General features: G+C 43.4%; 1 protein-coding gene across 1 annotated transcript; it reads left to right on the forward strand.

Annotated features, from left to right (window-relative positions):
• The first annotated feature begins 2,515 nt into the window (after positions 1 to 2,515).
• efna1a (ephrin A1a) lies at positions 2,516 to 15,737 on the forward strand. Its single transcript, XM_021571608.3, has 5 exons — positions 2,516 to 2,832; positions 12,618 to 12,913; positions 13,508 to 13,573; positions 13,789 to 13,869; positions 14,063 to 15,737. The coding sequence occupies exons 1-5, from the start codon at positions 2,735 to 2,737 to the stop codon at positions 14,185 to 14,187; spliced, it is 666 nt and encodes a 221-aa protein (XP_021427283.1). The 5' UTR covers positions 2,516 to 2,734; the 3' UTR covers positions 14,188 to 15,737.
• The last annotated feature ends 676 nt before the right edge of the window (positions 15,738 to 16,413 follow it).

Here is a 16,413-nt window from a genome sequence, read left to right on the forward strand (position 1 = left end):
TTGATGTCTTCACTATTATTCTACAATGTATAAAAATAAAATAAAAACTGGATATTCACATTGTACTTCAAGTGTGTTTCTGAAGATGTGGTGTGTGGATTTCTTTTGTGGAAAAGATTCTGTAGGTTTGACAAAGAGAGCTTTAGAAAGACTTTGGCAACCTTTACCCCATTCATCTCGCTGTTCAATTCACACCTCGGTGTCAGAAGGAGGATAAGTTATGAAAAAGTCCTCTCGTGTGTATGGTATGGATGATGTTTTGACATGAGTTCTTATTACGGTACGTTAAAAGCTTTGCCAGTGCAATTTCCCTCACTTGCGATGCAAAACTCAATTACGTTGACAGTAGGCTCTCTCCCACTCATCTTCCTCAGAGTGAGACAAAGAACAAATGCAAAAAGTGATTCTTAAAAATGCATCTAATGGAATGAAAGTGTTATTCATAAATGCTAAAATAAGGTTTTATCTGTATTAGACCTAGAAAATAACCTATCTAGAATTGAGCAGATATACCAGTATCCATGTACATTTGTGCAGTGGGGCCTGGTGTGATACCTCATATTCCCATTGGTTGAAATTAGAAAGAAACTGTGAGGATTAAAGGGTAATGTTACCTACCTGTCAGACTCAGAACTATTTCACTTTGCTAAATGAGGTAGGTCAAGTGTTTAAGTTTGCAATGTAGGCATACTACATACAGTAGGGTCTTCCCCAAGGTGGTTATCTTATTGCTATCTGAGTGGAAGTGAAATGTAAGGACCCCAACCTCGAAATAGGACATAAACTAACCACACAGAGCTCTTTTCCTATAAAGTATCCAAAATAATGTATGTTGCCTAAGTATGTGTGCTTGATGGCCTCATTAGTACGTCAGAGCTCAGAGGTTTACACCTCAGTAGATACATTTGGAACAGATCTTCACTGCGTTTACTACGTTTTAGGTATACAAGTATCTGCACCTACTTCGGATCCCTACTTGTATATCAAGAATCAAGGTAAGACCCAGGTGCAAACTGTCGAGGTAACAATGTTTATTGTAGCAACAGGTGCAGGCAAAGACAGGTCAAGGCAGGCAGGGGTCGAAGATCCAAGGTAAGGCAAAGGTACAGGACGGCGGTCAGGGATAGAGTTGAGTAATCCAGAGGTGGAGCAACGGTACATGATGGAAGGCAGATTCAGGGATGGGCAGAGAGGTCAGGCGGGCGGGTACAGGGTCAGGACAAGCAGAGGTCAAAAACCAGGAGGACGAGGAAAAAAAGGCTGCGAAACTATAGGAGCTGACAGGAAACCGCTGGTTAGCTTGAACGAACACGACGAACTGGCAACAAACAGACTGAGAACACGAGTGTAAATCCTATGTTAGCTTAACCGTCCCACAGGGGTTCCACCAATCCTGAAGTTTTAAAACCTCTTCTTCTTTAAATTTTTGCCTAAAATTACATACCCAAATCTAACTGCCTGTAACTCAGGTCCTGAAGCAAGGATATGCATATTCTTGGTACCATTTGAAAGGAAACACTTTGAAGTTTGTGGAAATCTGAACGGAATGTAGAAGAATTTAACACAATAGATCTGGTAAAAGATAATACAAAGAAAATAAAAAAACATTTTTTTTTTTTTTTTTTTTTTTTTTTTTGTACTGTCATCTTTGAAATGCAAGAGAAAGGCCATCATGTATTATTCCAGCCCAGCTGCAATTTAGATTTTGGCTACTAGATGGCAGCAGTGTATGTACAAACTTTTAGACTGATGCTATGAACCATTGCATTTCTGTTCATAAATTTGTATCAAGACTGCCCAAATGTGCCTAATTGGTTTATTAATGTCTCGCTTAAATGTAACCTGTCATTGTAAGTAATATGCGCTAATGGGATTGTTTGGTTTTAATGTCTCACTTAAATGTGACCTGTCACTGTAAGTAATATCTGCTAATCGGATAACATGTCAAATACTGCAACAGTAAATGCTCCCCAGTTAAATGTTATGTCTATGGGCCTATGTCATGTTGGCAATGTCACCAGACCTACACAAAAACAATCACTGAAATTGAGGAATGAGAATCAAGAATAGAATGTCATTTGCATCCCAATGGCACCCTACTCCCTAGGTAGTGTACTACTTTTGGCCAGTGCACTTTGTAGGAAATAGGGTGCCATTTGCTACGCATATAGCCTAAAGTTTGGGAAACCCTGTGTTAACTGACCACCATAGATAGAGTGGTTGTGTTGGAAAGCTATTATACAATTTACTTCCCTCAGATTGGTCGTTTGATTCTGCGAAAATCATGTAATCGATTTTGACGTAGTCCTTGCTGCGAATAAGTCTGGAAAAATAAATCATCAATAGAATAGGCCCTAAAACTTATTTGAAATTCCCCTCTTCGACCTGTACCACAGAGGGCGTGCATCTCGCGTCTAACAAACAAGAGGTGGAAAAACCAGGCGCTTTGTCCTCCCATTGGTTCGCAATCCTTATGGGGCGTGATTAACGATAGTAGGGGTTCCACAAAACTAGAAATCACGCAAGTTGTTGTTCATTCACTACGGGCTGAGCTTAATTCAAACAACCCTGTGTAATTTTTGCTGAGTGCGTCGTATTTTTTCTTTCTATTTTAAAGCTATTGCCTGCGTAAATCCATTTCCTGAGTAAACAACCTACTCGTTAACGGACGCATAGACATTTCCCAAAGTTTCATTGGTCTGCTAGACTCACCGGCTTTTCTCTGCACTCCACAATGGATTTGGTCTGGAGCCTGTGCTTCGTAGGGAGTCTCTGCGCTTGGTTTGCATCTGCAGAAAGGCACAGTGTATATTGGAATAGAACAAACACCAAGTAAGTTAAACTGTTTGATCTCTTAGGTTTTTTTTACATTCTTTTTTATTACTGTTCATTTGTAACAGTTTAGCAAATCCGATTCGCAAGTGCAACAAAGTAATAAGATGCAATCTATTGGCAGCTGTGCAACAAGGTAGTAACATCTATCGGCAGCTGTGATTGTTTCTTTCATGATTTGCTGAAATGATTGTCGGCTAGCTAGTCTACGCGCAACAATGCTACAGTAGCCTAACTGTTTATGTCTGTGCATATCGATGACTGCAATAGCCTAAACCTGTTAGTGAACTGCATTAATGTGATTGTTCGGGGGGTATTTAAATGCGTTGTAGCCTACTTCCTCAACTGGTTTACATACTGATTCTACTGAATCTGACGGAGATGCATATATGCAGCTGGCTGCTGTTGTTATTACAATGCATGGCAGTTACAGTATCTTCTTGGTCACTGGCTTCATTACTGCCTGCTGGAAACTTTTCTACAATCTCTGTCTACCCGCTTGGAAGGAGTTGGTAGTTACACATAGTTATGCCATTAATCTGATGTATTGATAGGCTACCATCTAAATTACACCACTTTCAAGGACACATGGTTATGGATTGGGGGGTGCGTTATTATTAGCACTACCTTTACACCAAGACTAGCGACTATTTAGTTATTAAATGTAATATTTGTAATGATAACATTTCCATTTGAAAGACACAAACAAATGTAATTCCACATTCCTTCGTTATCAACAGGTATCACTTTTTAAATGGATATGCCTATCGTTGCCAAAGGCGTTATAACAGTCACCCAGAGACTTGAGACCGTGGTAGTAAATTCTCGAGGAGTGCAGGGGAATATGTCCGTGTTGGTTTAAAGGTGTGAGTGAGTCCGTCATATCGGTTGCGAAATCCATTCCCTCTGATGGCCGTTGACGTCTCCATTTTCATTAGGCCGGTCTCTCTGTCCACTAAATCACTGGATCTACGATGGGCTGACGGGACAGTACAGGGAGACAGACATATGAAGGTTCATATTTTAGGTGGCAAGATGAGGAATACTGGTGTAATGAGACAGAGGAGGTAACTTGAAGCCTGCCCAGTAAGTCATTATGGGAGTGAGATGGATAGCTTTGAAGGAGAGATTAAAGCAAAAATTGTTGGGGTTTGGAGACTACTTTGAATAGATGGAGGTCAATTCGAGTTATGGTGTTTGGGGTGAAAAGTTGGGAACATTTTGGAGGCCGAGATTGAAACACACACTTAGATACAAACACACACACTGGCACAAACTCATTCAATCACACAGACAAACAAAGCAAACGCCCAATCAATCACAGAAAGGCATACACTCTCACTTGTATGCAAACACTTCTTGTAGACACACACACAAATATATTCACATTCTTACGGTACTAAACTTAGTTTCTCCTCTTGCTGTGATCCATGGAGATCTCCCATAAGGCAATGCCACTGCAGTCATTGTTCTCAGAAACACATCCATGCCATAATCTCAGAGAATGAAGTTACCAGTCCCATATGTAAGTGTGTTACGTCAGTGCAGGGACAACAATGGCCGTCATTTCTGCAAATAAACGCTTAATCCCCACACTTGCTATTTTTACTGGATATCTACACTAAATCTCTCCCTCTGGCAGCACTTAATCTCACATTCGCAGAAGTAAAGGAGAGTTCGGGAAAGATATGTTTTTTTTCATTAATTCTCTTCTTTTCTTGGTTTTCTCTCAATCTGTTTCCCCCCTCCCAAACGCTGCTTTGTGCTCTTCTGTTGTTGATTTGTTTGCCTCTATCAGTCTTCTTTGCGTTGACGCTCTCCCTCTCTCCCCCAGTTTGTGTGGCCAATCAATCAGTAGTCTTGATTAGAACGCTATAGTTTGATCTAATTGACAACAGACTGATCATCTCAGTCAGTTAGGTGTCTGCGTCCCTATATGGAATAAACTGTGTGTGTGTGTGTCCGTTACAGATTCTCTACTATGCATTGGTGTGTGTATCATGTGTGCCTTGGGGCATGTTGACTGCAAGGTCGCGGCTGCTAGTGAGCGAGCTACCACTGTGGTTCAGTCCAACTAAGATCTGACAGTGCATAGGCTGGGTTGTTTTGTGTGTGTGTGTGTGCCTATACGTGTCAACCTGCAAGCTTGATCTGAGGTTAAGAAGGGCTTAATCATTCACATGGGTTCCCAGAACATTGGTTGCTCTATCAGTATGCTTTGCTCTCTGTGTGTCCGTATGTGTGTGTACGTGTCTGTGAGAAGGGTGTGTCCCATGCGGGAAGCAGTGTGTTAAAGCACCAGCTCCTAAATCACTGACTGGCTCACACACACACACACATTAACACACACACACATTAACCCAGACCTCCATGCTTACACACTGCTGCACTGCATTTCTGTGATTGATGTTAACATTGTCTCTGGTGTTCTATGGGCTTAATAACCCCAACGTTAAGCTATACTGTAGCCTACTCATTCAGCTTGCTCCTTCTCTCGGTAAAGCACTTTTTTTCCCCCCCCTGACAGAGCACGAGTAAACCTCCCTCTTCTTTCTCCCTGTACCTGTCTCTCCCTCTCTCCACTGCCTCCTTCCTCATTCCTGTTCAAGCTGATTCAGTGGCAGAAAGTTCAACGTGTTCAATGTTAACTCTTTCCTCACTCCCTCATGCTAGAGTGAACAGTCTCTTTGTTTAGCATATTTTCCACTTTATTTACCTCTTTTCCAACTTAATGGCTTTTTCTCATCACATATTTCCAACGTAATCGCTTTTTCTCGATGCACATTTAATCTTTTTGGGAGGTTTAATCTTCGTTAATGTTTTGCTTTTTTTTTTCTCAAATGAGCTCTGGGATAATTTCACACACATGACTTATATACTCTCTACATACGCTCTATACTGCATTTCATCCAAAGAAGTGATTTTTTTTTTTTGAATGGTGTATTTGCATTGAATTAATGATTGTTATGGTAAGTTTCACCCATATGAGTGATTTTTGCAAGCATTGTGCAGACAAGTTGGCTGTTTTTGTAGTGCTTCCCATACAAATTGGGGGAATTCTCTTCACCGAGTGCCTCACAACAGAATAGTAACTGGTGTGACTGATTGGGGTTCAGAGTGCACACGGTGATGAAGTGCCATTGCCTCTATCAGTCTGTCAGTCATTCTGTCACTGCGGTGGTCTCTGAATGCTGGCCGCCACTCAGGCCTCCCCTCTTCACACGGCTTTGGAACTGCCTCAGGGAGATTCATTCTTCCTCCTGTCTCTGGGTCCCCCTCTGCTCTCTCTCCACCTTTTATCTCAACCTTACATGCTGCCTCTTTTCAGTCCATTTATTTCCTCACCTCCTACTCTCCTTCTCTAAAAGGGGGAAGGAGGAAAGAAGGCTAAAAGGTGTGTACAATTTTTTAAAATTGTTTTTGTCACCCATAGCCATTCGCCACTAGGCACTTTGCCCTCTTTCTCTCAGCTTTACCTCTATTTCAAGCTTTCCCCTCCACTAACCGCCATGGGTTTTTCAATCAACTCAAGCAAATTCAACCCCCTCTTTCAGTTGTTGTCTCACTCTGTATGCTTTTTCTGTGTTTTTTTCATGAGGCAATGGAAGTGGTTGAACCAGTCTGAGAACTCTGCTCTGCCACTCTGAAAGGAGTGAAATTGAGAAAAACTGTGTGTGTGTGGAGAGAGAAAGGGTTGGCTAGCCACATCTTCAGGTGACAGTAGGTGGTGTGCAAGATGAGGGAGTTCTACATTGTCTAAGCAATCTAAATTGTATCTCTTTTCTGCGAAAAAGGGCAGTTTTCCTATTTTCTCTCGAATCCCATCTTTTTCCACCTCCTTTCTAGTCATTTCTGGGAATGTCTCTTCCATCCCCAATCATTCTCTGTTTATCCATCTTCCCCAAGTCCCATAATCTTATCCCTAATCTCTGTCTAGTAAATTGGAATCGGAGGAAAACACGCTGAGATTACAGACTACTGGTAATCTGCTGCGATAGGCTCAATGGTCGTTAGGGTTTGTAGACAGTATTATAGTTGGTAATCATCAGTTAAGCAGACTTTACCTCGACGACCATAATGACAGGTCAGCCGATTTATAATTTTATTTTTTTCAATAATCTTCATTGTTTTCTGTCTGTCTGGGTGGGAGACAGAAGGTTCTAAATTGTATTGAGTACAGGAAGATGGTGAATCAGGCCAAAGGTTTTCACGGGGGTAGTATGGGCATGTTTCTCTACGAGTGTGAGCTTCCTGGCCTAGTCTTTTCCCGGGAAATGGCATATCCTGCCTACACAATAAACAATACCTTTCTCACACACAGGCAACCACCGAACCCTGTACTAATTACTTATGCTACACACTGAGGAGTTGATTACGTTTTCACAGGGTCATTTCAGAAATCAACACAATTTGTCTCCTGCCATAGAGTAATTTGATGAATAGTGATTTGATAGTGATTGGTTGTTTGATAAGGTGTCTTCACCTCCTTCTCAATGTTTTATAACCTTTCAACCCCAAATACAGAGTAAAAAATACTTTCCTGATAAACATATGTAGTAATATGATAAACATGGAACTGTGTGTGTGTGTTCAGACTTGTCCAGCTACATAATCATTGTCTTTGCGTGTATCCATGCATTTGTAATGAAGTGTGTAGGAGAATGTGTGTATGGAACTCCATGGAGCCAATTATTGTCTCTGAAAATGGGGAATTATGTGAGTAATGTTGTGTAAATAAGGGTCATTGTGTGTTTGTCCTGTTGAAATGGTGAATTGGCTGGACATTGGTTGTTAACTTGTTCCCACAGCGATTGCACGCATATTGTCATTCGTCTACAGTATGGGCCACTCTCTCACTCACACACTGCTCCAGTTACTAGTGCCCCCTGGAGGTAAAGATGTGTAATGTTGACCTCTGCATTGAATAGAACATCTCAGCCAAACGTACTTGTACAGTCTCCATGCCACTGGCAGACAAACAATGGTCAATGCTCACAGACTATTACACTCTCAGAGGAATTCATTACGCTACGAAGCTCAACTGAGCGAGGATTGGGGAAATAAAGATATAAAAAAAAAACACAACTTTTTTATCTTGCGGAAATCGATTTTCCTAGCACAGATATTTGCCTCTTGATAAATGTAATTTCAGTGGTGACCTTTTTGGTCAGGCTCTTACAGAAGTACAAATGACTCTGAGGACTGTGTTAGACAGTTGGAAAGAGCACACCTATTCATCTAACTCCCGCGGTTGTCCAAGATAAGGCGATTATGTTGCTGGTGGACTCTGGGGTTACTTTGTTGGAGGGAAGGAGTTAAAATCTTTGGCCAGGGGCGCTGTCAGAATGAACAATGGACAAAGGTAAAGTGACAGAGAGAAAGGCGAGATTGATGACAGAAGTCAACACAACCCAAGAATGAACCTGCGCCTCTGAATATTGTGTTAAGAGGGAGGGGCTAAGAGTTGGGCCATTCTTGTTTCTATTAACTGTGCTAGCCTCTCTATAAACGGTGGGACACAAACTCACATGTTTGGCATTCCAACAAGGCCGGCTCTGATTGGTTCGGCGAGTACTAGGAGCAGGGGAGGGGTTGGAATGAAATAGGGACCTATTAGGCTTATTGAGTGATGAAAGACAGACAGGGAGAGGGTGGGGAGACCTGACAGAGATGGATGGATGGATGGATGGAGAGATGAAATGAAAGAAATTTAGCTGTGTAGAAAAAAATGTGAACCAGCTCTACATCACAGCCGGACTTGTATTTCAGAGTGGCTCTCAATCTCTTAACTGTTTTCCAGAGGATACATTCCGAAAGAAATGCCTCCCTTTCACCCATGTCTTTCATCTCTCTTTTTTAACAACTCATTTTCCCTCCATGGTCTTATGCGCGCGCACACACACAGTAATACCCCCTCTCTGTTTTGGAACAATGGACTCAAGGCCCCACCCCGCCCTTTTCCCCTCTTTCCCCCACTCCCGTCCCCCTCTCTGGGCCTCGGTGTCGGCTCTAAGCCCTTGTATTAGGCAGAGTCTGGTGCCGCTGAATGGACCCGAGCTCAGCCGCTGCTCCACCCAATAATCCGGGCTTGGGCGAGCCGATTAGGCGGCCTCCGGCATTCCGATCCACTCATCCGATGGCTCTAGACTAACATGGGTCTCACTCTATCAGGGTGAGTAGTCAGGTTCTGATGGTGATTGTTCAGGGGTGCCACAGTGGTCAGGTATTGTGAGCTTGTCAGCTGGTGGAACCTCATGTTCTTTTAAATAGACTAAAACTGAACCTCAAAGCAGGTGATTCTCCACACAACATCCATCTCTGGGCTTTTAAATGCACGGGAGCAGCACATCACTTGCTGACTGTGTGTGTACAAGACCCTCTGGTGCTGACTGCGATTGCCCAACCTTTGATCCTGAGTGAGCCCTCCTCCCCTCAGAGGTTCCACATTCCACAGGGCGGTAGAGTGCAGAGATGAAAGGAAGAGGTGAAGAAGAAAGTAATACACTGGCCAGAGAGATTAAAGTAGAGAGATTAGGCTCCTGCCCCTGAATACATCAATAATTCACTCTGGAGGAGAGGAAAAGACTCGAACAGTCTGGAGTCTAATTTTCACTAGACACAACACACAGACAGACACCGACGCAGAACAACGACATCCATGGCTGGCTGTCTGCTATCGATGTCATTCGTTATCCACCCTTATCACACACACACACACACACACACACACAGATTCCTCAGCAGACCCAATACACACACAAACATAGTTGCATATCTGTCATAGTTCCACAAGTCATCCATAAGCAGAGAATGTCACCCCCCTCCCTGTAGTCATTTCTGCTCAGGCGCTAAACATTGATGTTCCTGGGATGCTCAGCTTTAACGACAACAGAGCTCTGTAACCATAGTGAGAGACAATTCAGGCACCATTTTCAATATGGACACTGAAAGGAAGAGAGAGAAGCTGTTTGCCAGAGTAATGGTGACAATGTTTTACATTGTTAACTTTTCAGTCAGGCATTATTTGAAGTGCCTTTAATCAGTCCGGATGCTGAGGACCCTTTAATGCCAAGGTGTAGAAGACAAAAGCCCCCGGGATAATTAAACTATTTACAATTAATAAAAGAGCCCCTCTAGGGGTGTGCATTCATCCCCCTGTTCATTTTGGTTTGTGATATATTCCATCTGAGGGTGTGAATAGTACCACTGTATGAAACGGTGGCATTGATGAAGCAACTGCAACACTCACACACACAAAGTTTAACACAGATCAAAGCCATTCGCAGCTAGAGGCCCCTGACCTTCTTATTCACATGGCTCCCCCCTTCCCCTCACTCCCAGCCTGAGGGGGCAGGGTGGGGGGAGGGGAAGCATAATTACTCAACCCCAGGGTGACTTTAATACCCCTTTTTGTGTTTTAGTTGCGACCACTTTTGATGAACACATGGGATGGGGATGGGGGGGGGGGGGGGGGGCAGTGTGTGCGTGCTCAGTTGTGTGTTTGAGGAGGATACTAGGTCAAGCACAGCATACAAACATGTTTGCTCAATAGTATTATTGATTTAGCTGGAATTGTGAGTGACCACAGTAGAACTTGTAAACAGTGTGTGGCAGCCAGACAGATAAGAACTAAACTGTCCTAGAGCACAGCCAGTGGGAATAATAATTACTGGCACTGTGTTTGCTTAATATGCTACTATTATGCAGCTAAATGGTAGTTTGCATGCTTCATTAGAATACGGAGAGAAACAGTTGCTCTTTTGACCGGCCTAACACTACTCTTGTCACAGTGCTGTTAATCTGGTCATCTGCATTGAGAGAAAGCAGTGAAGCGGGGAGGCAGAGAGGGTTGTGCTGGAGGGGGGTCAGTAGGCACTAGGGGCTTGGAGTGTGTAGCCACAGCGTCTGTCCTTTAACCAGGGGGTCCACAGGCAACAAGCAGCAACACCAGCCAATGAGCGACGGGGCCTCTCTGTGCTCGTGTACTTTGATCGTTACTCACACATATGGACATTGTCACACCACACTAAATCAATAATACTATTGAGCAAACATGTTTCTATGCTGTGCTTGACCTAGTATCCTCCTCAAACACACAACTGAGCACGCACACACTCCCCCCCCCCCCCCCCCCCAGAACACATCCCAAATGTCACTTGTTGCATACATCACGGGGTGTAGCTGGAATTCTCAACAAAAAAACAAATCACATTGGAGCCATTTTGGCTCTAGGGTGAGTTTTCATTGGCAGATGTGCAGCAAATACCCAACCCAGGGCTATGGAGCAACCAGAGCTGTGTGGTGTAAAATGGGGTGGATATAACACGCCTATAACACACTAGCTGGCTTTGTGAAAGTACCCCAAGTGCAGAGTTGCACATGTATTCATTGCAAAAGCAATAACATTCTATCTAAGACACGCATTCAGTTGTGAAAATATTTGAATCCGGGTGATCCACTTCTCCGTTACTCTGGGAACCCTGGTGATGCAGACTGTTTCAGGCAGGAGGAGATGGTAATGGATAAGCACATCTTGAGTAATTGAACACTTGGTTGGTGGTGGTGGGGGGGGGGGGGGGGGGTGTTGCTAGATACTACTCCCTCCAGGTTGGTGTGTGGTGATGGATGGGAATTAATGCATATCTCTGTGATGAAGAATGACGGTTTAAGAAAGAAAGGTAGAGGAGGAAGGACCTCCTTACACGACACAAACTAGGTCCAGGAGAGATACTTGTGTAGTGTAAAGAGACTGTCTTTAAGAGATGTGTCCCACACTACCACCGGAGGTAGTGTGGTACACATCTCCACCACATACTCCCCTCCGAGTGGAACAGTGTAAAGACGAGCGTTTTCCCACACCACACATCCCCCTAAATAATGACCTTCATTTTTTTTTCTCTGTTAGCCAAATGGAAAATTAAAGGCTTTTAAAATATCCATACATGTGTGAATCATTACATTAATCAAGTTCGTATCACTGTGCAATATGGTTTAGATTAGAAGCTCCTGTATAGTTTGAATTGCTACCCTTATTTTGTTTGTCTATATACTATGGCATTTACATTATGCTAATAGCTGCACTCACACATGAAGCATAAATCACATCCAAGGCTAGTAGGGCAGAAAATGTGCAAATCCGATGTTGAAGAAAGATGGATCTCACTAGACATATTTTACAAATGTAAATCCACCCTAGGACTGCTGTTGTAAAAAGCTAGGAGTGGAGGGAGGAGAGGCATGCAGACAGTCTGACTGCTTCCCGAGGGGAAATGTTCAGGAGAGACCTGGGCTCCTCCTATTCCTGCCTCTCACTCTTTCGGGTGACGGTGTGTTTGTTATTAGGCATTCTGCACCCCTTGTCTGTGACGGCCCGGTGTGTAGCTCTGGCTGCAGTTTAGTGTCGATACTCATCTCCCGGCCCGGTGTCCTGACTGAATGCTAATAATTTTCTGTAAACATCGCTGGGTTCCCGGGGGAGCCGGGATCAATGTGCACTCAGTATTAGCTCCCAGCACAGCGCTTCTGCTGCTGCTGTCCACAATCATCCATATTTATGCACACATCCACCCAGCTCACTTCCCCACTTAGTGTTTTATCCCTGCCTTCTGCCCATGCCTCTCCATCTCCTCCATGATTTCCCCTGTTGAATCCGGGGCACACGTCACCGGTCGATACATAATCACGAATTTGGTAGTTGTATTTTAAGCCATCGCCGTACTTATCAATCCCGATGCCACTTGTGACTCGACTAACCCCCTCCGTCCCCCGTTGCTCTTCGTTCTCAGGTTCCTATGGGACGACTATGCGGTGGAGGTGCGGCTGAACGACTACCTGGACATCGTGTGCCCCCACTACCCGCTGGGCGAGGTGGCATCGCAGGATGCTGAGCGCTACGTGCTCTACATGGTGGAGCGGGAGGACTACGACGCTTGCAAGCCTCAGTCCTACGACCAGATGCGTTGGGAGTGCGGCCACCCCTTCGCCCCCCACGCTGCTGAGAAGTTCTCCGAGAAGTTTCAGCGTTTCACCCCCTTCACCCTGGGCAAGGAGTTCCGCCAGGGAGAGAGCTACTACTATATCTGTAAGTGTCTAGCTAGCAGGTAGTCCACCATTTTTTTTTTTTTTATCCACTTGAATAAATTATTTCTAGAGAATTTGGTAAGAGAACTTAAAGGGACAAAGTCAACATTTATTAGATGTTTTCAGACCCCAAAGGTAGTCTAATGTTAAAATGAGTGGGTTGAAATGTCACTTTTAAATCAGGAAAAATGTGATGGAAAAAGCACTGCAAATGATATAGAAGTGTATACAGTAAAGTTTGACCTTATGACCCGTGGCAAAGCATCCAGGCAAACAAGCCGTCATCTTGAAGGCTTATGTTAGCACGCCAACATTCACTGAATGCTATGTTGTGCATTAGTGCTCACATGCCTGCTAGCAGATAGCCGGTGGCCAGTCACCCAGAGAGAGGCAATGCCGTGACCCTGAGTGTGTTGTAATTAGATGAGCGACGGGACACACTCCGCCTGCTCACAGATGGCTGCAGGCCGCGTGTATATTCATGTCTGTCTGTCTGTCTGTCTGTGTGTGTGGACGTGGATTAAGGCCACATGGGAGGATAAGTGCATTAGTTTGTCTGTAATTAACGCTTGTCTTTGTTCCTTCCCCTCTCCAGCCAAACCTCTGCACCACCACGGACAGGAGTGCCTCAGGCTCAGAGTAGACGTCATAGCTGCTGATGGTACGTTTCGCTGCCCTAGTGGTTGGGTGGAGAAGTGCACTGTATAGGCTTTTGTCTGCGTCCCATAGTGAACTACTTTTAACCAGGCCCTGTTCAAAAGTAGTGCACTATATAGGGAATAAATTGCCATTTGGAATGTAGCCTTTGTTTGATGATGATTTTTAGCTCCCGGCTGCAGTAAGGCAGAGGGATTGATTGTTATTTTTCTCATCCAGGATCTCAAGAGGCCAGGGTTTCAACTGGAAGAGCTGGAGCTGGGGGTGGAGCACACAACGTCTCCAACAGACTGCCTGCAGGTATGTTAATGACCAAACCATGGACCAGTTGTACTTGACCCTAGGACTGAAAGTTTGGGAGGGATGATACTTAAAAATAAATTTCAGCGGCGATTCTTCATTGATCATGCTTTTCAATCCAGGACTAGGATTAACCTGTCTGGGTATCCGGGTTAACATGCACTAATGTATATTCTATATTCTCTCCATATAGATGACCCAGTGGTAATCCTTCCAGATGTCCAGAAAAGCATGCGGACAAATTCAGCGGTTTCGACAGCATCCTTCTCTATCCTCTCATTGATGGTTCCAGTCTTATTATTACTGTCGTTACAGTGAGACTGAAAGAACTACAGATCCTATAGACTTGGAGGGACTACAATGAAGTTGGTCTGTGGGGAACCACAGACGCAAGACAGTTCTCAAAGCCCAAGTGCTGGTCACTGGGAGAGGGACACTTTTTAATGTTGTAAATACAGATGGACACACATTCACTAAGTGTGCTGTGTGAGACTTTGGTTGGAGTTTTGTGAGGAGGCGTTATACTATCTCCTTTCTTTTTTAAGATGTCAGTATTTCCTGGACAGATTTTGTTCTCTTTAACGTTAGTACTTTTTTCACTCCTCCAAAAAACGTCATTCGTTTTGGTAAAGTGAGGAAGAAAAAATGAAGAGGAACATAAACTGGAATGGATGAAGAGCAATCACTGAAGACAAAGCTAACGGACTTTCCTATAATGGACAACTCTTTTGTATTTAATATGTATTTGTATTAGAAAAAACAGCATTTAGTGCATCATCTTCTCTAACCTTTTGAGCCAAAGAATACAGTGATCCTCTCTCCTGGATCTAACTATTCTATTCCAACCTTGACTATTGTGTACTGTTAATTGTATTGGTATTGAGTGGCACTAAATGTCCAAGTGATTATTTCTCTATGTAGCATCGACAAAAGCAGGGAATGTGTTGGCTAACTATCAATGTTCCTGTGCAGACTCGACCATGTGCTTTCACAGCACTAACCATACAGCACAACAACAATTCAGTTGTCCAGTCTGACTGAGGCACAGACTGACTGACACCACAATGCAGACTCCTAAAGGGAGACTACATGGAAAGGAACAGTGTGTGTACATTTTGTGAAAAAACATGACTAAAAGTTTGCTGCTGAAAGATGAACCTAATATTGTAAGTTTATCAAATGCTATGTTTACTAATGGTGAGCTCTCTCTGAGAAGGGAGTGTCCACGTGAGTGGGAGAATGAGTGTTTCAGTGAGAGGTCAAACAAAATGTTAAATCTGCAAATAGCAAACGTATGTTGTGTGTAGCAGCGGAAGGCATACCTTCTCTGTTTTGTCGGATAATGCACTCGTACTGTTTTAAACTAGATCACTCAGACTGATCTATACTAAGCACAACACTCGCCAGTGTTTCACTATGTAACACTGTTTGTTGCATCTAACTTCAATCACTAAAAAGTCAACCATGTAAAAAAGGAAGACCTTTTATTCAGATAGTTCTGATTTTGATTGGACATAATTTACAATTTGGTTGTACTTTTAATGCAGTTCAGCATTTTACAATAAAGCAAAAATCTTGGGAAATTCTACTCCGGTGAGATTATAGGACTACACCCATTGAAATCACAAGACACGGCACCAATCTTGGCTGCCAAGCTCAACTAGACTTCACAGGGTGGTTTGAACGTCAGACACAACGGTATATGACTAACATTGAGTCAATCCTTTTTGTTCTTAGAAAACGTGTTACCTTATTTTGTACATGTGGTAGTAAAGTGTATTATGTGTACATATATAGAATATTATATAAAGAACCCATTTGATAAATGTGACATTTCCATGTGAAATAAAATATATTTTTGAAAACGAGATCAGCATCCTTCCAATGGTTTCTCTTCTCTTTCTGACTATCATTTTCCAAATGTTCAACATTTTTCCATCCCCTCTTAAAATGATCTGATTTCCATTACATTACAGTGCAAAAAAAAATATCAGTTGATAGCTGTAATAGTGGTCACTCATCTATATTGAGTTAATAAATTGATGTTCATGACTGTTTTTCCCAGGCCAAAGTCTTGGCTCATGACAGGAAAGGATTACAATGGAGACAGAGCTGTGTATGGAAATACAGGGGAGAGGACTACTATGGGATAGCAGAGGGGGGGGGGGGGGGGGGGGGATATGAAGGAGAAATGAGGGGGAGATATGGGCGGAGGTCCACAAAACTTTAGATAGAAAGACAAGAGTAGGATCACACCTGTAGTTTTAGACCTCCTTGCCAAAAAGGCCAAGCCGATTATTCCCAATCGGCTTGGCCTTTTTGGCAAGGAGGTCTAAAACTACAGGTGTGATCCTACTCTTGTCTTTCTATCTAAAGTTTTGTGGACCTCCGCCCATATCTCCCCCTCATTTCTCCTTCATATCCCCCCCCCCCCCCCCCCCCCCCCTCTGCTATCCCATAGTAGTCCTCTCCCCTGTATTTCCATCCATTGTTCTCCTCCCTCTCGCTCTTCCCAGAAGAGCTTTATGGACGTGACCGTAAAAG

This window comes from Oncorhynchus mykiss, chromosome 18, assembly GCF_057628025.1.
Source record: "Oncorhynchus mykiss isolate SJ-2025 chromosome 18, ASM5762802v1, whole genome shotgun sequence".
Taxonomy (NCBI): Eukaryota; Metazoa; Chordata; class Actinopteri; order Salmoniformes; family Salmonidae; genus Oncorhynchus; species Oncorhynchus mykiss.

What these genes read in the sequence shown, in the direction of transcription:
- efna1a (XM_021571608.3), top strand. Translation starts at nt 2,735, where the DNA reads ATGGATTTGGTCTGGAGCCTGTGCTTCGTAGGGAGTCTCTGCGCTTGG. An exon ending in TGGAATAGAACAAACACCAA is followed by an intron (nt 2,833 to 12,617) that starts GTAAGTTAAACT and finishes CTTCGTTCTCAG; the next exon opens with GTTCCTATGGGACGACTATG. An exon ending in AGAGAGCTACTACTATATCT is followed by an intron (nt 12,914 to 13,507) that starts GTAAGTGTCTAG and finishes TCCCCTCTCCAG; the next exon opens with CCAAACCTCTGCACCACCAC.